Raw genomic sequence first — 23,135 nt, forward strand, 5'->3', positions numbered from 1 at the left:
CTTCTCAGCAGCCCATGGAACCTTCTTCAAAATAGATTACATCCTGGGCCATAAAGCAAGCACTAGTAAATTCAAAAGATGTAATATAATTTCCTACATCTTTTCAGACCACAGTGGAATGATAGTAGAAATCCACAACAGGAAGAACAAAAGAAACTATTTAAATACATGAAGACTGAATACACTATTGAATGATGAGTGGGTAAGATCATAAATAAAGGGAGAAATAAAAAAATTCATGGAATTAAATGAAAATAGAAATACAAAACACTAAAAGTTATGGGACTATTTGAAGGCAGTGTTAAGAGGGAAGTTTATAGCACTGAGTGCCCACAAAGAAACAGAGTCACCAAGTAAACAACCTAATGACACATCTCAAGGACCTAGAAAAACTACAACAGTCTAATCCCAAAGCCAGCAGAAGTTAGAAAATAATTAAAATCATAATAAAAATAAATGAAATAGAGTATGAAAAAAATTCAAAGAATCAACCAAAAAGCTGGTTCTTTGAAAAGATTAATAAGATTGGCAAGAAAGAATCAACTCAAATTATTAAAATCAGAAATGAAAAGGGAAACATCACCACAGACAGTGGGAAATTCAAAGGATTATCAGAAACTATTTTGAAAATTTATACTCCAAAAGAATAAAAAACATGGAAGAAATCAATAGATTTCTAAGCACATATAACCTACCTAAATTGAACCAAGAGGACATAGCAAGCCAAAACCAACTAATAGCATGCAAAGAAATAAAAACAGCAATAAAAATTTTGCCATCAAAGAAAAGCCCAGGCCCTGACAGGTTTCCAAATGAATTCTACAAAACCTTCACAGAAGAACTAATTCTAATACTTCATAGCTTATTCCAGGAAATCAAAAGAGATGGAATTCTCCCCAAATTCCTACTATGAGGGGAGTATCACATTAATACTAAAACTAAATAATGATACCTCAAGAGAAGAAAATTACAGACCAATATCCTTGATAAACATAGATGCAAAAATTCTAAACAAAATACTAGCTATACACATTCAAAACCAAATTGAGAACTATACACCAACAACCAAGTTGGTTTCATCCCAGAAAAGCAAGGCTGGTTCAACATATGCAAATCAATACAAGTCATTCACCACATAAATAGAACTGAGAACAAAAACCACATGATCATATCAATAGATGCTGAAAAAGCATTTGACAAAACCTAACACCCATTCATGTTAAAAAACACTGCAGAAAATTGGAATAGAAGGAACGTATTTCAATATCATTAAGGCACCATATAATAAACCCAAATCAACATCATATTGAATGGAGAAAAATTGCAAGATTTTCCTCTAAAATCAGGAATAAGACAAGGATGCTCACTATCACCATTCCTTTCAATATAGTTCTCAAGACTCTGCCCACTTGCCACACAATAAGATAAGAGAAGGATATCAAAGGATTCAAACAAGAAAAGAAGAATTAAAATTATCCTTGTTTGCAGATAACATACTTTTATCTAGAAGACTCAAATAACTCAATCAAAAGACTACTGTAGCTGATTAACCAATTCTGCCAAGTTGAAGGATAAAAATCAACCTAAAAGCCGGGCGTGGTGGCGCAGGCTTGTAATCCCAGCATTTGGGAGGCTGAGGATGATTAACTGGAGGAGCTACATTCGAATATGTGTATAACTGTGAATGTAGCATGGTCAATATGGACACTCATTGTTGGGAAGAGGGAAAGTGGAAATGGCGTGTGAGGATGGGCACCAAGCACTGTGTGAATGTACACCATTTTCAATATGATCCACATTAAAAAAAAGTTATAAAAAAAGAGAAAAAAGGGCAGAGAAGCTTGGAGGTAGAATGCTCCTGGATTCAATATCCAGTACAATAAACACAAAACAAACAAACAAACAAAAGCTAACATTATACATATTGAAAATTGCAAAGCTAGCCTAAAAACATAGTATCACTATTGTTTTTAGCTCTATTGTTGGTTCTTTTAAGAAATTCAGCATCATAATATTAGCTCTTTCTTTCCCCCACTGTGGTACCAGAGACTGAACCAAGGGCCTTGGCATGCTAGGTAACCAGTTTCTCACTGAACTACATCTTGGCTCCTTTTTTGAGGCAGGATCAATTAAGTTGCTTAGGTTGGCTTTTAAACATGCAATCCTCCTGCTACAGCCTCTTTAGTAGCTGGGATTACAGCATGTACCCCACACCCAAGCATCACAATCTTTTTTTTTTTTGGTGATTACTGGGGGTGGGACCCAGGGGCTTTTCTACCTCCGAGCTATACTCCCAGACCTACTTTATATTTTATTTGGAAACAGGGTCTCACTAAGTTGCTAAGAGCCTCACTAAGTAGCTGAGGCTGGCTTCAAACCCGTGCGATCCTCCTGTCTCAGCCTCCCAAGCGCGGGGATTACAAGCGTGTGCCACCACTTCCAGCTTATCACAATAATCTTGAAAGTATAAAAAGTAATGCCATGTGGAAAAACATGGACCTCAACAATGCGGATTAAATCATTTGGAAGCATACAGAAAAGGTTTAGAAATACTTAAGCAATATAATTAATCCGCTTATGTTTTCCTTTTTGTATATGTACAAGTTGGAGAGAAGGCCAAAATCATTCTCTAGCTAAATCTGTGACCTAGAAAACATAAGTTGGAGAAAAATTTGCTATAGCAAACAATATAAATTAAGTAGTACATTTTCAATTAGTATATTTTATGATTCATGATCTACAAGCAAAATCTATTTGCAATCTGTAGTGAAAATAAAAGATTTTCACTTAATTTCATTTAAAAACTCCCTTTGTAGCATACCTGTAAACCACAGCAACCTACAGCATTCATTATGGAGGCATTGTGAATAACTCGGTAAGGGATTCCCAACTTCGTTGCTCTCAGAATAAGATCGCTGTGTGTGGTTGCCCTGTAGTGAGAAATTACATTGGATTAAAGTAAATGACACCAATTTCATGTATGTGTGTGGCAATGGGTGGAGACTGAACCCTGGGGGCATTGTACTTCTGAGATGTACCCCCCCCAGTCCTTTTGTTAATTTTTATTTTGAAACAAGAGAGAGCTAAGTTACTAAATCTCACTAATCTACTGAGGATGGTTTTGAACCTGAGACAGGAATCTTCCTGTCTCAACCTCTCTAGTATTAAGATTATGTGCCACCATGTCCAGCAAATGGCACTAAATTTTATTTTGTGTGTGTGTGTGTGTGTGTGTGTGTGTGTGTGTGTGTGTGTGCGCGCGCGCATGTGTGTGGTATTGGGGAAGGAACCCAAGGGCATTCTGCCTGTGAGCTAAATTCCCAGCCCTATTTTATTCTTCTATTTTGAAACAGAGTCTCACTAAGTTGCAGAGGGCATTACTAACATTCGTAACTTCCTGGCCACAAACCTGTGATCCTCCTGTCTCAGCCTCCTAAATATTGGGATTTCGCGTGTGCCACCACACCTGCATGTGCCCCTCTAAATGTTGAATTACAACTACAACACAAGTAGCTACTAAAAAATGGGACGTCTATTTGTTCGATGTCCTGTTAATATCTGTAAGAGACATCTGTGGAATATAATGAACTCAGCAATCTAACTATTGAAGAGCAATTCTTAAATTCTTTGGTCTCAGGGCACCTTTAAATTTATTTAATTTTAATTGTACTTATTATGAAATACAGTGTGAGATTTCAATACCATGATCATAATGACTGGCACACATCGGTCACCTCAGACATTTACCATTTCTTTCCTTTTTCTCTGACACAGCTGTCACTTCAGATATCTCTCTCCCTCTCTTCCCCTCTTTCTCTTTTAAGTATCTATCATCTCGGACTCATTTCTTTCATCCTTTCTGCCCTTCTTGTTTTTTACTTTGATACAGGGTCTCACTAAGTTGCCCAGGCCTACCTTGATCTTGTGATTCTCCTGCCATAGCCTCCCAAGTAATTGGGATTACTGGCAGGAGCCACCACACGCAGCTGGCATTTCTTTGTGTTGGAAACATTAAAATCTCTCTACTATTTTCTTTTAATGTTCAGTTATTTGAATCCAATTGTGTTACATAATATTAGGAGTAATTCCTCCTATACAACTACACTCCTGTATCCATTAATCATCCTTTCTCCATTTTCCCTCCCTCATACCCTCCCCAGCCTCTAGAAACAACTATTTCTATTCTCCATTTATTTGAGATCAACTCTTTAGCTTTCACGTAAGATCCTTTAAATTCTTAAAATTGCTACTTTAGAGTTCAAAATTATGAACTGGGCATGATGGCACACACTTGTAATCCCAGTACTTAGGAGGCTGAGACAGAAGGATCCCAGGGGTTCATCACCAGCCTCAGCAACTTAGTTGGGTTCTTTGTAATTTAGTGAGACCCTGTTTCAAAATAAAAAGTAAATTAGGGCTGGAAATGTAGCTCAGATATAGAATGCCCCAGAATTCAATCTCCAGTAACACACACACACACACACACACACACACACACACACACACACAACTAGACTCAATTCTTTATAACTGCTCTGTTTTGAAGGCTTTGGTTTTTGCTCTTGAAATATAAGTCAGAATATACACATTTTCCTAGCTTATCAGTCTTTCGGTTTTTTTAATGCAAGGGTTTTTTATGAGAGTTTTGTCTGACAGAATGTTGCTTACGCTTGTCATCTGTCTAGCAGTTGCTTTATTTATAACTTTTCAGTCTGATTACTATATATAATTAGTATGTATGTGTATATGTATGTGAATATGTACATTCTTCCTGCAGCTTTTCTTTTATTGAGATAAATTGCATTATAATTAGGGAGGTAGGCAGGTTTGAACACAGAATGTATTGTAAATACAAATATGAATACTGTTAAATGTAGCCCCACATCAATTTTGAACTGTATTACTAAAGGCTTTTTCCCTCTTGTTAAAAATTCCAGACCCTACTGGGGAAAGCAACATTAGCATGTTTGAGAAACTACTTACAAACAAGCGGAACCTATCAACTGTTCAATGCATATCAAGTAGGAAGATCAAGAGCTTAGACCCCAGGAGGCAGTCAAACACAGATTAACACATACCCATCAGGTAAGCCCATTTTTAATCAAAAGCATAAAATAAAACCTAGTATGAAAAACAATCATCAGTTTGATTTAGACTAAGCTTTAAAAAATAAGGTGATAGTTGTAAGGAATATTTTTAATATCACCTTACTATTTAACATTAAGAAAAGTGAATTAGTTATTGTGAGTTTTTTCAACTTTAAATATAGTTTTATTGATGAGTTACTTAAATAGATCTAAAGAAAAACTGGTTTACAACTATGTTTCTACCAAAAGTTCACTTGAAATGACTAGACCTTGACTGAGAATCTATGTCAGCTACTTGGGAGGCAAGAGGCAGGAAGATCACAAGTTCAAGGCCAGTTTAGATACTTTAGCAAGCCTCTACCTCACAAGAGAAAATGAAAAGAGCCAGGCATGGTGGTGCACGCCTGTCATCCCACTACTTGGGAAACCCCCAGGAGAACCACAGGTTCAAAGCCTACCTAAGTAACTTAACAAAGCATTCAGCAACTTAGCAAGAACCAGTTTCAAAATAAAAAATAAAAAGGGATCAGGGCGTACTTTGGAGGTAGAATACCCCTAAGTTTAATCTATAGTATTCCCTAACTCCCAAAGTTAAAAGGGCTGTAGCTCAGTGATAAAGTGCCACCAGGATTTAATTCTCAGTAATACAAAACAAACAAAAAGCTAGATCCAACTCATTTATAGACAGAATTTCACTATTTATAGCCACATGCCCAGAAATTGCAAAGAAATTTTGTCTTAACAATGTGTTTGATATCTTGAATTGTTCTAAAGGTAATTTCAAAAGAAGAGAGCCAAAAATGTTTACATTAATGGACTCAAAATATATAAAGGTGACTAGTGCAAATGTACAAGATTTGGCATATTTATTTTAAATTTTATCTTACAATAACATCAGTATTCATATGTAGTACTACCCTATTTGATTTAGGCATGGCTGGTGGTCTAGAAATTTACTAGTTTTTCTAGTAACACGACACAAATTATATTCTCATAAACTATTGGAAGGTCTGTTAACTTGGTGCTATGCTAAATTGTGTGTGTGTGTGTGTGTGTGTGTGTGTGTGTGTGTGTGGTACTGGGGATGGAACCCAGGGGCATTCTACCTCGGAGCTACACCCTCCAGCCCTAATTTTTATTCTTTATTTTGAAACAGGGTCTCACTGAGTTTCAAAGGGCCTAAGTAACTGAGGCTGGCTGCTTACTGTGATCTTGTCTCAGCCTCCCAAATTCTGGGATTACAAGCATGGGCCACCACACTCAGCTCTATGCTAATTTTTATGCTAATTTATTTTTATTTATTTATTTATTTTTGGTGGTACCAGGGATGGAACCCAGGGACACTGTACCTCCGAGGTACACTCCCAACCCTATTTTTTTTCTTTCTTTTTTTTTTTTTTGGGTGGTACTGGGGTTCCTGGAAACTCTTCTACCTCTGGGCTTCACTCCCAGACCTATTTTATATTTTTATTTGGAAAGAGGGTCTCTTAAGCCAGCAAGGCTGGCTTCAAACCAGCACAATCCTCCTGTGTCTGCCTCCCAAGTGGAGGACTACAAGGGTGCGTCACCACACCCGGCTCTATGCTAATCTTTTAAAAAGTAACTTGACAACATATTTTATGTGCCAGAAAAAATACTATATCCATAATTTTTTACTTTTGATCTTAAAAACCTATTTAGGAGAATCCAAATTTTAGAAAAGTAGATGAGGGGCAAGAGATCAATTCCACTAACTTGTATAATAGCTTTATACTGGAGAACAGAAATGCACTCATGATAATGCTGACGTTTACAGGGCAGTTACCAGGAGCCAAACACCATATGCATCATGTTGATGAACACAATGATCATATGGCCTACAGTAGGGCACACGGGAGACAGGTAATTAAAGGCACATTCTCTGTATGTGTACGCCATTAAAGAAAATATACATGATTTAAGTTACAGAACATACTAAAATATGGGACACAAAGACTCATTCAACAACTCTTTATAGGGAGACTTAAGGATATTGAGTGCTTGAGGCCATCATTTCTCACATGATTAAGCCAGATTTACTGACATAGTATTTTTTAAGAGTTCTTTATTTGATTAATTTCCACATTCCTTTCAAAAAGCTGAATAAAAGAGTACAGATGAAACTACATCAAACTGTTTAATTCTGATTTGTTAATTATGTTCTTCAAGAACTTGTCAGAAACAGAAAGAGATGAATAATGACAAGACTTCCACAACTACATGAATTTCCTTAATGCCACTGGACTATACATTTTAAAATGATAGTTTGTCAGCCGGGCGTGGTGGCGCATGCTTGTAATCCCTGCGCTTGGGAGGTGGAGACAGGAGGATCAGGCAGGTTTGAAGCCAGCCAGCCATGCTGGCTTAAGAGACCCTGTTTCCAAATAAAAATATAAAAAAACAGGTGTTTGGGAGTGTAGTCCGGAAGTAGAAGGGTTTCCAGGAACCCCAGTACCACCAAAAAAAAAAAAAAAAAAAGATAGTTTGTCATGCATATTTTATCACAATTTTTACAGTATTATAGAAAAAAAATTAGTAGAGTGTGGTGACACATGCCTTGGAGGCTCAGATAAGAGGATCACAAGACTGAGGCCAGACAAAACAACTTAGATTCTGTTTCAAATAAAAAATAAAATAGAACCGGGGGTGTGGTTTGGCGGTAGAATCCCCAGGGTTCAATCCCTAGTACAAAAAGAAAAGAAAAAAAAAAAAAAAAGAAAAAGAATTTTAAGATTAAGCTTCCTGAGCTTCCTGTGTTTTATATTTTATTTGAACACGTATAAAGGGGTTTAAAATTAAATAAGAAACTTTTTTTATTTTTTTGGTGGTACTGGGGGTGGAACCCAGGGGCTTTCTACCTCTGAGCTATACTCCCAGACCTATTTTATATTTTATTTGGAAACAGGGTCTCACTAAGTTGCTGAGAGCCTCACTAAGTAGCTGAGGCTGGCTTTGAACCTGTGTGATCCTCCTGTCTCAGCCTCCCAAGCACAGGGATTACAAGCGTGCGCCACCATGCCCGACTTCCTTATTTTTTTTAATGTCCTATGATTTAAAAAAAAAAAAAAGAAGAGCTTATAAGGCTAGGTGTCATAGCACATGCCAGTAATCATAGGACTTGGGAGGCTGAGTTAGATTGGCAGGTTCAAGGCCAGCCTCAGCAACTAAGTGATACACTCAGCAATTTAGCTCAAACCTGTTTAAAAGATAAAAAAAATAAAAAGGGGTGGGAACAGGGTATAAATCTGATATATAATGCCCCCGAGTACAATTCCGAGTAACAAAGACAATAAAAAAACCACCAAAAAACAGATACTACTTATTTTAAGGAAACCTTAATTTTATATAAAATGTCAGAGGCCAAACAAAACTATTTAAATATTTTGAAATGCATAATTATCCAAAGTAACTTATAATCAAGTAAAATACAATACAGAATCACTGACCCTCTGTATTGATATACTTTCTTTTCGTGGCAGACACATTCACATATTACTTCAGTTTTTGAGAAACACCCTTGGTGGTGAGTTCATAGTAATTTAATTGTCCTTATGTTCCTTAAATCTGTGACATATTTCTTGGGTCACCAGCTGTAGACAAAAACTATTCTATTTGGATTGACATTAGAGATTGATGATGCTTGAGTAGACAAGTAGAAGCCCATCTTCTTAGTAATGAGGAAGAACAGAGCTCCCAGTGGATATAAGAAATTGAAATCAGAGGCTTGATAAATGATAAAGTCAAGACAAGTAAAGTAACAGCAGTATTGTCAAATATTAGGTCATTTACAAGGAAAAAAGAAAAGGTCTGGAACAAAGGAAGCCGAAGATACTTGCAATTATCTGCAGCAAATGGCAGGCGTGACTTTCAATAATGACTTATTTAATAGAGATGCACTAGTTGAGGCATGTGACGCCCTGTGTCATCTCCTAAAACAGCAACAGAATCAAAGATAGAAACTTGAAGTTCATACTTAGTAACACAGTGGCACTACCTTCACCTGGGAATGTTTTTCATTAATCTCAAAAATAATGAAAGCTTAAAATACAAAAGTTTAGATAAAGCTTTGGAAAACACAGTCTTCTATCAGAACCCGACAGGTAAATTTTAAATGGAACAGAATAATTACCGCTGACTAAAACGATAAATAACTAAAAAAATATTTGTTTGGCTTACCCAAATGGATCACCAACCACAAGGAATGCAACATCACTGCTCTCAGCATCCTTTAAAATATTATCTGCTTCTTGTTCCACTTCTTCTCTATCAGCAAGAATCAATTTTCTTCCGTAAAAGTCTTCCTACGGATTTAAGTCCAATATCAAAATGACAGAGGTGACCATTTCATCACACACACACACACACACACACACACACACACACACACACACTAACAAAAACATTCTTTGTCTGAAGCTGATGCAAATCTTGGCAACCATCCAAACACAAATCACTCAGCACAACTCATCAATGAGCTAGCACGCTGTATCATGTTACAATTAAACTCTGTCTTTGGGGCTATCTTAATATCCCAAGAGAAGGCAGACCTTTTAACATCTGAGGCGTTTTGCATTTTAAATTTACCTTTAAATTTGGCTCTAATAGATCAGGCAGAACATTATAGAATGAACAGAGAGTATGAATGCATGAGCTCTACTTTAGAAACATGATAACATACAACAAATATAATAAATAAGACTGATAAACATACGTGATAGTTCTTAAACTTTCTATGGGGAAAATATTAAGCTTGGTAAAAATAAAAGGCAACATCAATAATAAATAATAAAAAGCTGTATTTTGGCTGTTTACAATACCAGCAAATGTTGCTATATAATTGTAAGAAAGACAAATTTAAAAGTGTGTTCTCTTGTTTCTGCTAAAAAGGCACAGGTGCAGGAGAAAGAACTGAATTCTAGCCTAGAGATGTGGCACACACCTGTAGTACCTGTACTTGGGAGGTTCAAACAGGATCAAGGTTCGAGGCCAGCCTCAGCAACTTAGTGAGATTCTGTTTCAAAATAAAAAATAAAAAGGGTTAGGGGTGTAACTCAAAGGTAGAATGCCTGTGTTCAAGACTCCAAAGAAGGAAGGAAGGAAGTAAGCAAGCACAAGGAGAGATCCTTTACTAGAGAAAGGTTCCAGAAGTTTCCTATGTTTACCCAGATGGAAAAAGCTGTTTCCATTTTTACTATGCACATTTTTCTTAATTATTAATATTTCATGTTTTACTTTGATTTTATGAACCAGAAAATGTAATCGCTGTAGAAAACTTATATTTACATAACAGACATTATTAGAAACTGAAGAAAACAATGGCCTTTATTAAACTCCTAACATTTCTTAAAGACCAAGAAACCACATGCTTCTAGTTGAATGGGAGTCAGTTACAAGGATATGAAATATAACCGGAAGTGGGTACCATAAAAGTAAATTTTTTCACAAAAGCTTTAAAGAAGAAAAAGTATGGGGGGAAGAAAGTTTAAAAGATAATTTCCAGAATGGCCAATGCTTGAATATGGTTTCAGAATGAAAGGAGTATGGCAATACAGGTTGAACGTAAAGATATGGTTGTGCAATATTTAAAGGGAAGTTTATAAACCATAGGTAGATGGGGCTGTCCGGAACAGGAAAAGAACATCACCTTACAAGACATTCTGTAAGGCCAGAGGGAAGACAGATGCAGATTTATGGCAAGGGCAGATGAGAAGGTAATAAAAAGAGTCATTAGCTTCATTTTTCTCATTGGAGTATAGTCCTTTACTGCCCTTTCCTGTATTCCTATTCTCAATTCAAGCAATTGGACAAGAGAACAAGGTAATAAGAAGGAGCTGATCTCCAAGTGATGTAAGTTAGGAAGAAGAACAGAAAGAAACTGAAAATTATGTCAGTGAAGCCCTATGACAAGTGTAACAAGTTTATATTTTCTTCCTCAATGCTTCTGCTCAGTTATTTCTCTTTCAGGCTAGACGGTTCTTTCTCTTATCCTTATCAAATCTTATCTAAAATAGTATCTGTACCAATACACTTAGGTTGGGATTACTCCATGATCAGGTATTGTTCTAAAAACCTTATGCATATGAATCTATTTATTCTTCATTTCAATCTGATATAGACACTATTTTAATCCCTACTTACAAATAGGAAACTGAGCACAAAAAATGTTTAATGGCTCAAAGTCAGAAACTTGGTTGATAGCAGAACTTCATGTGTGCTACAAAGATTAGTGATATCTGCTTTCTTCTCCTTCTCCTTCTCCTTGGGATAAAATCCTGGTGCATTCTACCTCCAAGTTACACCCCAGCCCTTTTTATTTTGAAACAGGGTCTTGCTACCTTGTTGAGGTTGGTCTCAAGCCTGCAATCTTCTTGTCTCGGCCTCTCACATCCTGGGATTAGCATGCAACATTGTGCTAGGCTCATTCTCTTGCTTTTTTGCAAGGTAGCTGAGATTCTAGAGTTGGCCTCCTCTGGTTATGAGCAGTTTCCATACATTTATTTACCCTGCAGGGGTAAACAAACATTCTCTACTTGGATTTAATATAAAACAAGAGACCAAACAAACAAAAAGATTGGGATAAACTATTTTAAAACATAGCTCAAATTCCATCTAGTCCATAGTATTCCCTAACTACCACAGCCTGAAGTAATCATCTATTGTATTTCCATCGTAAATAACTATTTTTTTCACATTTGGACAGCTTCTACTACTTTGCTGGTGAAAGCAAGCATGATATTTAGATAAGCTCATCTCAGTTCTTTCCAGACATATCATTTTACAGTTTTTTCTTTCCACTGCTATAAATATTACTTAAATCTTCCATTGTTACCTAAGTTTTCCTGAGAATAACCTGGATAATTCATAACCTGCCTGTGAACAAAGTTTATGTGTTTTCATATAATGCACACAGAGACATAACACCAAAGAGGCATATAAGACATTTTAACAACAGAAAGTACCTAAAGAAATTCAAGTTGTATATACCAAAACTAAGACTCTGTCCTAGATTTATTGTCTCTAGATTATTTTTTTATAGAGAACATATAAATAATACTGTTTGGCAATTTGAAAACAGCTTTCTTTATGAGCAGATACATTTCAGATTTCTTTAGCAATGACCGTGGTACCATTTATGAACTATTATGCGTGATGGGTAAGAGAAAGCACATGTTCATTGTGGAAAATAGATAAAAAATTTTTTTCTTACTATGTAATAGATACTTATCATTGAGACCAGATTATATATATGTAACATATGAATTTCAAAAAAACTCAATTTATTATAGAGAAAAATGTACAATAAAAAGAGAAAGGAAGTCGTGGCTGAGAAAGTGGTTCTGAGTAGGTAATCAATATAAGGCTTAGGTTTATTTATATTTTATTTTAGTCTACAAATGATTCACTTAAGATGTAAGATGTATACAAATTGTTCAGGGAAGAAAATGAACTGAGGATCTAGAGAACATGCTTCTTGTACCTTAACAAAGTACACCTAATTTACCAGAGGTAGAAGATTGGGACCCAGATCTTGACTCTACAAGTAAAACTCTACAAGCATATTTTTGGGGAAGAAAAAAATCTTTCAGAAATTATAGCAGTTCCACATAGAACATCTTTATTTTTTGGTGGTACTGAGGTTCCTGGAAGCCCTTCTACCTCCGGGCTACAGTCCCAGACCTATTTTTTTAATACCTTTTATTTGGAAACAGGGTCTCTTAAGCCAGCGCAACTGGCTTTGAACCTGCACGATCCCCCTGTCTCCACCTCCCAAGCGCAGGGATTATAAGCATGCGCCACCATGCCTGGCAGAACATCTTTATTTGTGTGTGTGGTACTGAGGACTGAACCTAGGGGCATTCTACCTCTGAGCTATACTCCCAGCCCCATTTTATTTTTTATTCTGAAACAGGGTCTCACTAAGTTGCAGAGGACCTTGCTAAATTGCTGAGGCTGGTGGTGAACCAGTGTTCCTTCTGTCTCCGCCTCCCAAGTACTGAGATTACAAGTCTGTGCCACCATGTCTGGCTGATACCTTGTTTATAAAACTGATAATTAATTTTATTCATCTCTATTCTCTTAAATGGTTTTAAGTTCATTCTAGTTTTACTTGATCTCTGGTTTAAAGAGACATATCCCCAACATAATTTCAAGGACCAGTCCTTCATTCCTTCTTCAAAGCTGTAAAGAAACTCTGAAACCTTCAAAATTCTCCAGGTTGTGAATCTGAGGTCAGAGACCGGAAATTCTTTGGGTCTGTTATTTATTTGGAAGACATGAAAATGTCAGTTCAAAAAATCTCCTTCCTCCTCCCAAGTCAAGTCCATTAGCCTTTTGGTCTTAATCTATATTTGTGTGTGTGTGTGTGTGTGTGTGTGTGTGTGTGTGTGTGTGTGAGTGACTGAAAACTGAAAGCGGGGCTTTCTACCTCTGAGCTACACCCCTGGCCCTTTTTTATTTTTTAATTTTGAAACAGGGTCTAAGTTCCAGAGGGCCTCCTTGAGTTGCTGAGACTGGCTATAAACCAGTGATCCTCCTGTCTCAGCCTCCCATGTACTGGGATTACAGGTGTGTGCCACAATGCCTGGCTCTTAATCTATATTTTCCTTAGGAATTTGACAATGAACCTGAAACTACACACATCCTCTAAAATTTACTGAGCCCTTAATGAGGACTAGCTAAATGTATAATACATTTACAAATCATTTGGTTACTTTGTCCCAGGCTCACTGGATATATGTGAGAAGTCTTAAAAGATGTCTACTTAAAGGTACACTCTCCCTAGATATGTTACAGATAAGAAAGGCCCTGATCACCATTCCCTATGAAAATACTTCAGAGACTAAAGCTTTCAGCTTGGATTCTGAATATATAACCAACTCATTAAGGAGGTGTCAGCACCTCATTACCACTCAATGCAGAAAGGATTTCTTGGCTATCTCATGAAATAAGGGATTCTGAGAACTATCCCCCCAGGAATGAAAAATAACTTTCCTTTATTTTCTGAGGAAAGCCACAAATTAGAATTTTAAAGTAGGACAAACTCCTCTTTCATTTTCCAAGTCACTTGGTTGGTGTCTGATTTCCATTCTTGTCCTCCTCAGATCCTTAACGAAACAGGGGATGTACTTTAAACAAGCAGACCTGAACGTTCTCTTCGGCTTAGTGTATGAAAATAAGATGGTCTATAGTTTTCTTTCCAAGAGAGTGGAACCTAAATCACCTACCAGGGCTTCCTTCCCTACAGTCAGGATTGAGGTGTAGGCTTCCAGATACACTCGACTGCAGCGTCTTAGGACTTCCAGGCCCTTGACTGTGATGTCCTTGGCATCTCCCAAGCCCAAACCGATCAGGTAAAGCATTTCGAACTCCAGAAACCCGGAGACTGCAGGACGAAGTGAACAACAACAAAATAATGTCAGCAACCATGTTTTTGTCAAGACAATACCGAGGATACCTTAAATCTAATGATGGAAATCACGGTTGCTGAGGGCGCGAGTAAGCTCCAAGAACCTCAGGTCATGCTTCTTTTTTGGTGGTGTTACTGGGGATGAAGCCTAGGGGCATTCTCTGAGTTCCACCTCCAGCCCTATTTTATTCTTTATTTTGAAACAGGATCTCACTAAGTTGCGGCGGACATCGCTAAGTAGCTGGGGCTGGCGGCGAACCTGCAATCCTCAGGTCTCAGCCTCCCAAGTGCTGGGACGGACGACAGGCTTGCGACACAGGGAGCCGTGTTTTAAACAATCTCACCCGGGGGAAGTCCAATTACCGAAAAAGAGGACCGCAGCAGCCTCCGGGTCGGCGCAGCCCCAGCCCCAAGCTCCGTGCGGAAGCTGCTCCGCGGAGACACGTGCGGCCGCGCGCCGGCCCCTACGGCGCCGCAAACCGCCGGCGCTTTTACGACACTTTACGACCGGCCGCTGGGGCCGGGCGCGGGGAGCGGGCGCGGCGCGTCCTCGGCGCCTGGGGAGTGGCCTCGCCTCCCTCCCCGCCCGGCGAGTGGCAGGTCTTTGCCCCAAGTAGGCGCGCGCTGCGGGATCCGAGCCCGGCTCCCCCGGCCCCAGAGAGGCGGCGGCCGGAGGGCGGGATGCCCCGCCCTCTCTCTGGGCTGTAGTTTAGCCCGCGGCCCTCCGGGTGGGGGGTCGGGCCGGGAGGTTCTGGTTTCCCAGCGAGGCAGGGACTCCTGCGGTTTGTTCCGAGAGCTGAAGGCGGAATGCCCCGGACCGGCCTTAGTCATCCTCGGTGTCTGGGAATCCCAGGTCTCCCGGGTCCAGGGAGACGACCTTTAAGAGTGAGTGCTCAGGGACTTCAGACCTGGGCTCCAGCGGGGAATTCTTGAACTGTGATTAGATACACATGCAGTTCCGGTATCGGATAGGTTTTTTTGTTTTTTTTTTTTTTTTTTCCCTAAAAATGCTCTTCCTGAATTTACTGATGGTCTGTTGTCATTCCTTATCAGATTTCCATTGCTTATCTTTTTTTTTTTTTAATGTGGTACTCAGGGTGGAACCCAGGGGCTATCCTCCCAGACCTATTTTATACTTTATTTGGAAACAGGGTCTCACTAAGTTGCTGAGAGCCTTACTCAGTACCTGAGGCTGGCTTCAAACGAGTGCGAGCCTCCTGTCAGCCTCCCAAGCACTGGGATTCATAGCGTGGGCCACCACGCCCAGCTTCCATTGCTTATCTTGATAGTATTGATAATACAATATTTTCTTGTGTGTGTGTGTGTGGTACTGGGGATGGAACCCAGAGGCCTCTACCTCTGGACCACACTCTCAGACCTATTTTATATTTTTACTTGGAAACAGGGTCTCACTAAGTTACTGAGACCCTCACTAAGTAGCTGAGGGTTGCTTTGAACCTGCGTCATCCTCCTGTTTCAGCCTCCCCAAGTACTGAGATCATAAGCATGTGCCAACACGCCCAGCTTCTTGATTCTTTTCTGACAGGGCCCTATGTCCTTTTGCCCAACTCCTTCCTTAACACTTGATTTTTTCCTCTGAGAATTTCACCCACCCTTTGCACTTCTCATTCAATACACCCTCTCATGGCATTGATTTATATCTCACACCATATTTCATTATAAAAAAAAAACTCAGAATGGGTCATAGACATAAGTGGAAAACTTGAAAGCATACCAGAAGAAAACATAGGAGAAAGTTCCATTATTTAGCCAAAGATCATCTAAGGGGCATACTGTACAGACACTCAAAATACAACAAGAAAAAGTAGTTCAGTGGACAGAAGATTTAAACTGATACTAAAGATATATAAATAGCAGGCATTTAAAAAAAATGGCAACCATCATTAGACATAAGGGAAATACAAATTTAAACCACAGTAAAATACCTCTGCATACTACCTATTAGAATGGCTAATATGAAAAGAACGAACAAGAAAAACTGTTAATCCACTCTCATAATTCCAGGTATCCCTAATATTTTACTAACTCAAATTGTAGCCTCACATTTAGGACTCTTCCCTTGGTTGTGTAGATTACCTTTTTGCAGGAAATCTTCACCTGGATAACCCAGAGCATAGGAAATTCAGTGTATCCAAAGCTGAATTCATCATCTTTTCTACCAACTTGGCTCTTCTCTCAGTACTAACTACTTCAAGTAGGAAGGATTGTTATCCATAGATTCACCCAAGATAGATATGTGGGCATCACCAAATCTGTCACATCTTTGTCTCTCTCTTAATAGAAGCCAAACCGATCACAGTCTTTGTTCATTCTGTCACTCTTTTAGCTGGTCATCATGTCTTCACATTCATCCTTTTCTTGAGGGCCAGGGAGTTCTAGTAACATACAACCTAAAAATGCCACCCCCCCATCTACCTCCGGGCTACACTCCCAGACCTACATTTTTATATATTTTATTTGGAAACAGGGTGTGTTAAGCCAGAGAAGCTGGCTTCGAACCTGTGCGATCCTCCTGTCTCCACCTCCCAAGCGCAGGGATTACAAGCGTGGGCCACCACGCCCAGCTGTTACTCCCTTTCTTAAAATCCTTGTAAGGCAAGAGCAAATTCCAGCTCCTTAACATATTTCACCGGATCATCTGTGGTATGGTCACTACCTACATCTGTGTTTTCAGCTTTCTCCATACATGACCTTTTCCTCCAGCAATATTGAGTTGCTTGTAGTTCTGTCCACCACATGTTGCTTTTTGCCTCTGTGCTGCCACTTGAGCAAGGAATGCTGTCTCCTGTTCTCTCTTGCCTAGGTAACTACTACTTGTCCTCTCAGGACTTCCTCTCAGAGATCTTCAAACCACTAAGGTAAATTAGATGGCCCCTCTTTATCACAATAATTCTCTATATGAGGCAGTTAATTTAACTCAATTTTGTAATTATTGACCTGTATTTTTTTACTAAATCATCATTTTTATAAAGTGAGGGACTGGCCGGGGGTGGTGGCACACGCTTGTAATCCCCGCGCTTGGGAGGCAGAGACAGGAGGATCGCGCAGGTTCGAAGCCAGCCGCGCTGGCTTAAGAGACCCTGTTTCCAAAAATAAAAAAGTATCAAATAGGTCTGGGAGTGTAGCCTGGAGGTAGAAGGGCTTCCAGGAACCCCAGTACCACCATATATATATATATATATATATATATATATATATATAAAGTGAGGGACTGTCCCTCATTTATATTCTCTTCCCTAAAACTTAGTACTGTGCTTGGCACATAGTAGGTTTTCAATATGTTTCAATATATGTTTTATTATGTATCCACCAGTAGCTGAGCAATTTCTCTGAGTTGTGATGTATTTTCTATCTTATTAAATGCAAGGAGTGATATGTTGTGGATAATTACCAAAAAGTCATCAATAGAATACGAACCATGCTGGGTGTGATGGCACAGGCTCCTAATTCCAGCATTCGGGAGGCTGAGACCAAAGGATCGTGGTTTGCGGGCAGCCTCAGTTACTTAGGCCATCTGCAACTCAGTGAGACCCAGTTTCAAAATAAAGAATAAAAAATAGGGCAGGGGGTGTAGCTCGGAGGTCAGATGCCCCTGGGTTTCATCCCCAGACCCGAAAAAAAAAAAAAATACTAACCATAAACATGCTTTGCTCTTGCCACTTTGGAAAGCCATTTGTATTGAAAGACTTATGACATATATCACATATACTTCATATGCACACTATTGAATAGGTAAAGTTTCCAACATTCTGGTAATATTTTGTATGTTGTTTTCACATTTTCTGTGAATAATTTCAAGTAGATTTAGTATAAAAGAACATTGCTAAAAAGAATAAGCAATTCAAAGAAAAGTATACTTTCTTTCCTTTTGGGAAATCTATACTGAAAATGGAGTTATTCTATTTTCTCCTTTGTTATTTAAAGCAGGTTTAAAATATGATTGCATATCCTCTAACAATTTCTTAGGAAGACTTTGAAACATAGAAAAGTTGAACAATTTTACAGTATCTATATGGCTACCTCCTAAGTTCACTGTTTGCTGTGTTTGCTTTGTTACACATTCATCCATTTACCCAGACATCAACTCATCTTATTTTTTTTTGCATTTCCAAGGGAGTTGCATCAGTACTCATGATTGTATTTTGCTTGAAAAAAATAAGCTCCTTTCAAGATAACAGATTAAGAAAGCATGCCTGAAAGATAGCTGATTACATCATATAATTTCTTCAATTAATTTAGGCTGGTCTTTGAAAATTTTCTTTTAAAACAATTTATTTATATTTGGTACTGGAAACTGAGGGGCATTCTACCTTCAAGCTGTACCGGAAGCCATATTTTATTTTTATTTTGAAACATGGTCTCCCTACATTGCTGAGTGTCACTACTTCCTGAGGCTGTCCTCTAACCCCGGATAATCCAGTCTCAGTGTTAATACTCGTAACATTATTTCAATGATAATGAAAGCAGTTGATTACAATACAGTTTTACTGATATATATAGCAAATTCAAAGTCTGTTTAAGCAGAAGAGAGGGATGATTATAAAAAATGGTAGATCCAGAACACCCCCCCCCAAAAAAAAAGAATGAAGTAGAAACCTTTTTTAACTTAAAGAATAATAAGCATGAATGAGGACTGTAGAGTTTTCTACTCTATAGTCCTGCTTTTAGGTAGACAGATAGTCCTACCTAAAATCATCCCTGAGCATTCATGCATTTTCTAAAAGATTCATTTTTGTTTATTTTTTTTTTGAGGGGATGCTGGAGATTGAAAGATCTGTAAGGTGCTTTTATAATTTTTTTCAGTAACTAATTTTCAGTAGTCTATTAAATTTCTTCCTTATATCTGAGACTTTAAGGCAGTAGTCATAAAATGTATGAAAGAGATGCACATAGTCATAAGGTAATATTGATAGCTTTTCCATTCCATTGTCATAAACATATACTACTTTTAGCTTAAAGTAATAACATAGTTGAGATGCTGCATTACATTATGGAGAAATTATAATTACTTCACAGCTAAAAGAAGTCATCCTTTAATTATCCTATTTGAGCTTGTTGTCTGTCTATTGAAAAGAAACCATCAGGGGGACTGACTAAACTCCATCTGACCTTATTGTGAATAGAGAATATTATTTTACTCTGAAGCTGGCCTTTTAACCTACATTTTCCCAGAGATTGCCTTTGTTAGAGGAAATCTTGATTAATATTTGTAAAGTCTAGAGACCTGAACTGATTGATAGTCATTATTTTTTTTAACAATTCACAAATATCTGGTAATTAAAGATACCACTGCTTTAGGAAAAGGAGCTGTGTTCACTGAGGTTAAAAAAAAGATTTAAAGTTCTTTATTCTGTATTGGTTTAGGACAAAAGTCACTTTTTATTCAGTGATCTTATTTACTCATCTCTACATTTTACATTATGTGATATGTAAAATATTTAAATAATGAAACACAATATACCAAATCTAAAACTAATTTCTGTGAAAAATAATGGAAATTTCAATATTTTTATTAACCATAGCTTAATACACTGAGAGTAACCATGTGGAAGACACTTAAAGACCTATGTTTTTACTTTTTTATTTTATTTCATTCTTTTTTCCTTTTTTCTCTTTTTTTTGTATTTTTTCTTGTATTTTTGGTTGTTTTTTTTTTCTTTTTAATTTAAGCCTATGTTTTTAGCTCCCAGAATGTTACCATATGTGTGTGTCTGTGAACTTTATTTTTCTAAGCCATTTTTATAGTCGGTAGCTCCTTCAAAATAGGTAGAATCAAGGATACTTAGTTTCAATACTTAAAAACTGTATAGTTTTCTTTTAAGTTTTTGTGTGTGTGTGTGTGTGGTACTGGGGTTCCTGGTAGCCCTTCTACCTCGGGGCTACACTCCCAGACCTATTTTATACTTTTTTATTTTTGGAAACAGGGTCTCTTAAGCCAGCACAGCCTGCTTCGAACCTGCGATCCTCCTATCTCCGCCTCCCAAGCACGGGGATTACAAGCCTGCGCCACCATGCCCAGCTTTTAAGTATTATTTAAGGAAATATTTAAATTTGTCAAGATATAGTGGGAGAAGGAGAGTGGTTTTCTTTTTACTCAAAATCTGCAGTTCTTAAAAAATGACCTTCCAGACTCTGTAGGAACTATATGCTAGCTCCCTCCTATACACACATATCATTCCCCTATTTCTCTTACCTCATCTCTTACTAAACTCTTGCTCCCAACTCCTACAGATAAATATGTGGCTCTCTGTCTCCACTATTCAAAATCTTTGTCTCAGGTTCACCTCTTCAGTGAATACTAGCCTAGGTAAAATTGCCACCAACATTTCCAATCATCTTTTCTATTCATTTCTCCCATAGGACTGTTCATAACACAACTGTCTGATTTACTTATTTATAATTTGCGTTTTTGTTTTTATTGTCCATATTCTACTAAAATATAAACACCAGAAAAACAGGGATTTTTCTTCATGTCCATTTTCTTTACTAATGTGAAACAAATACCTAGAACAGTATTTGGCACATACACTCAAAAAATAACTGTCGAATGAGTCAATATACATTTTTATATGTAATAAATTATAAAATTCCTTGGAATAAAGAACTGGGCAGAGGGAAGTTTATATAATGGTTAAGAACTCACATTTTGTTACCATTCAGATCTGGGTTTAATCTAGGCTTTTCTACTTAATAGTGCATTCCCTTTGGCATCATGGCAGAACTGTGTGGGAGAGGAAGAGGTCAAATAGCCAGACAGGACACCAGGGAGAGATTGAAAGGGTAGGCTCACTCTTTTAGAACAGCTCATTCTTGAGAACTAATTGAGGTCCTGTGAGAACTACCTTAATCTTTCCAAGGGCAGCACCCCAGTAACCTAATCACTTTCCACTATATTCTTATTAAAAAGTTTTATCATCCCCTCTTGGCTACATTGAGGACTCTTAAAATGGGTGACCCTTTGGCAGACAGACTGTATCCAAATCATAGCAGTAAGAGTTCAACAAATGTGTTTGTTACCTGTGTTTGGTAAATGTTACCTGTAGGAGTTTTATGAAAACTAAATGTGACAAAATAAAAATGATGAGAAAGGCTATCTTAAAAAATTGACGGGCCCTCAGCTGGGTGTGGTGGCGCACGCTTGTAATCCCAGCGCTGGGGAGGCTGAGATAGGTGGATCGCACAATTTCAAAACCAGCCACACTGGGTTCGGACTCTGCTGAGGGGTAAGGCCGGTGCCAGGGCCAGCGAGGCCGGGATCAGAAACTGCAATGAGGCAAGGATGGAGCTGGGACTTACGAGACCAGGATAGGAGCCTGCTGAGCGGTTAGGCCGGTGCCAGGGTTAGCGAGGCCGGGATTGGAGCCTGTCATGAGGCTCGGCCAGTGCTGGGGCCTCTGAGGCCGGAAGAGGAGCCAGCCGAGGGGTTAGTTTGGTGCAGGGGCCAGCAAGGCCAGGATTGGGGCCTCCCATGAGGCGAGGTCGGGATAAGAGTTCTCCGGGTGGCCAGGCCACTACTGGGGCCGTCAAGAGTGGGATCGGAACTTGCAATGCAGCATGCACAGAGAGCACAGAAAATAAAATCCAGATGCTTCCCCTAATTAGCAAGAACTAGGAGGAAAGGGGTAACAGGAGGAGGTTGAGTAGTAGAAAGGGCCCTATTGAGAAGCAATTAAGGTGGCCAATCAGAGGGGAGGGGATGGGGGAGGATGGAATCTCTTTAAAACTCATGAGGTGCGTAAAAAATTATATCAAAGATAATCACCAATTAAGCATGGGATCGAGGGGGGGAGTGTATGGGATGGGGATTGGATGAGGGCTTATTGGATGATATGTGCTTGTATATCTTCTCAAGTCTTGTATTCCAAAGTGATGTATGATTACAAAAAATAATAATAAATAATAAAATTAATTAAAAATAAATTTAAAAAAATAAAAGAGAAAAAAAAAAGAAAAGAAAAACAGCCTCAGCTACTTAGTGAGGCTGTCTGCAACTTAGACCCTGTTTTAAATAAAGTATAAAATAGGTCTGGGAGTATAGTCCAGAGGTAGAAAAGCCCCTGGGTTCCATCCCCAGTACCACCAAAAATACTAATAATAATATTAAAAAATTGAATGGCCCCCACTATACTGACTGCAGCACACAGAAGAACCTGTGCAATTGTTAAAACAGAGCATTGTATTTATTTCCATGATAATTCTGAAAATGTGTCTTTTATGTTATAAAACTTTTTCTCCCAAATTCATAGCATGTCTGATTTTGCCTTAAATTTCAATGGCTTACTAACATCCTGGTTCTCTGGAACACCTTGTTGGAATAAAATTCTAATTTTTTTGGTCAGTATACTTTGCATTAGAATACTCTTTTATTGTTTGATTTACTGCTTTCTTTTCTAGAACACCAAAGGATGATGGTTCTATAGCCAATAAGCCCTGATCTATGTCTCCTTTAAACTAGTCAAGACGAGACTTCCAGTTCTTGCGTAGACAAGGCCTTCACTCCTTTTTGGTGTTGAAGAAGCTATAGAAGATGGACTTTTGCCGGGCGTGGTGGCGCACGCTTGTAATCCCCGCGCTTGGGAGGCAGAGACAGGAGGATCGCGCAG

General features: G+C 38.4%; 1 protein-coding gene across 1 annotated transcript in view; it reads right to left on the reverse strand.

The window, feature by feature from the left end:
• Nucleotides 1–14,464, reverse strand: part of DPH5 (diphthamide biosynthesis 5) — a gene marked incomplete at both ends in the record, with an annotated part of 42,929 nt that extends 28,465 nt beyond the window's left edge. Inside the window, 3 exons of the mRNA XM_080691479.1 lie at nucleotides 2,822–2,930; nucleotides 9,282–9,406; nucleotides 14,330–14,464. Coding sequence (XP_080547605.1) covers nucleotides 2,822–2,930; nucleotides 9,282–9,406; nucleotides 14,330–14,464 — 369 coding nt within the window. The remainder of the gene's footprint in view (nucleotides 1–2,821; nucleotides 2,931–9,281; nucleotides 9,407–14,329) is intronic.
• Between the last annotated feature and the right edge of the window lie 8,671 nt (nucleotides 14,465–23,135).

The sequence above is a fragment of the Muscardinus avellanarius genome (assembly GCF_963383645.1).
Source record: "Muscardinus avellanarius genome assembly, chromosome: 3".
Classification (NCBI taxonomy): domain Eukaryota; kingdom Metazoa; phylum Chordata; class Mammalia; order Rodentia; family Gliridae; genus Muscardinus; species Muscardinus avellanarius.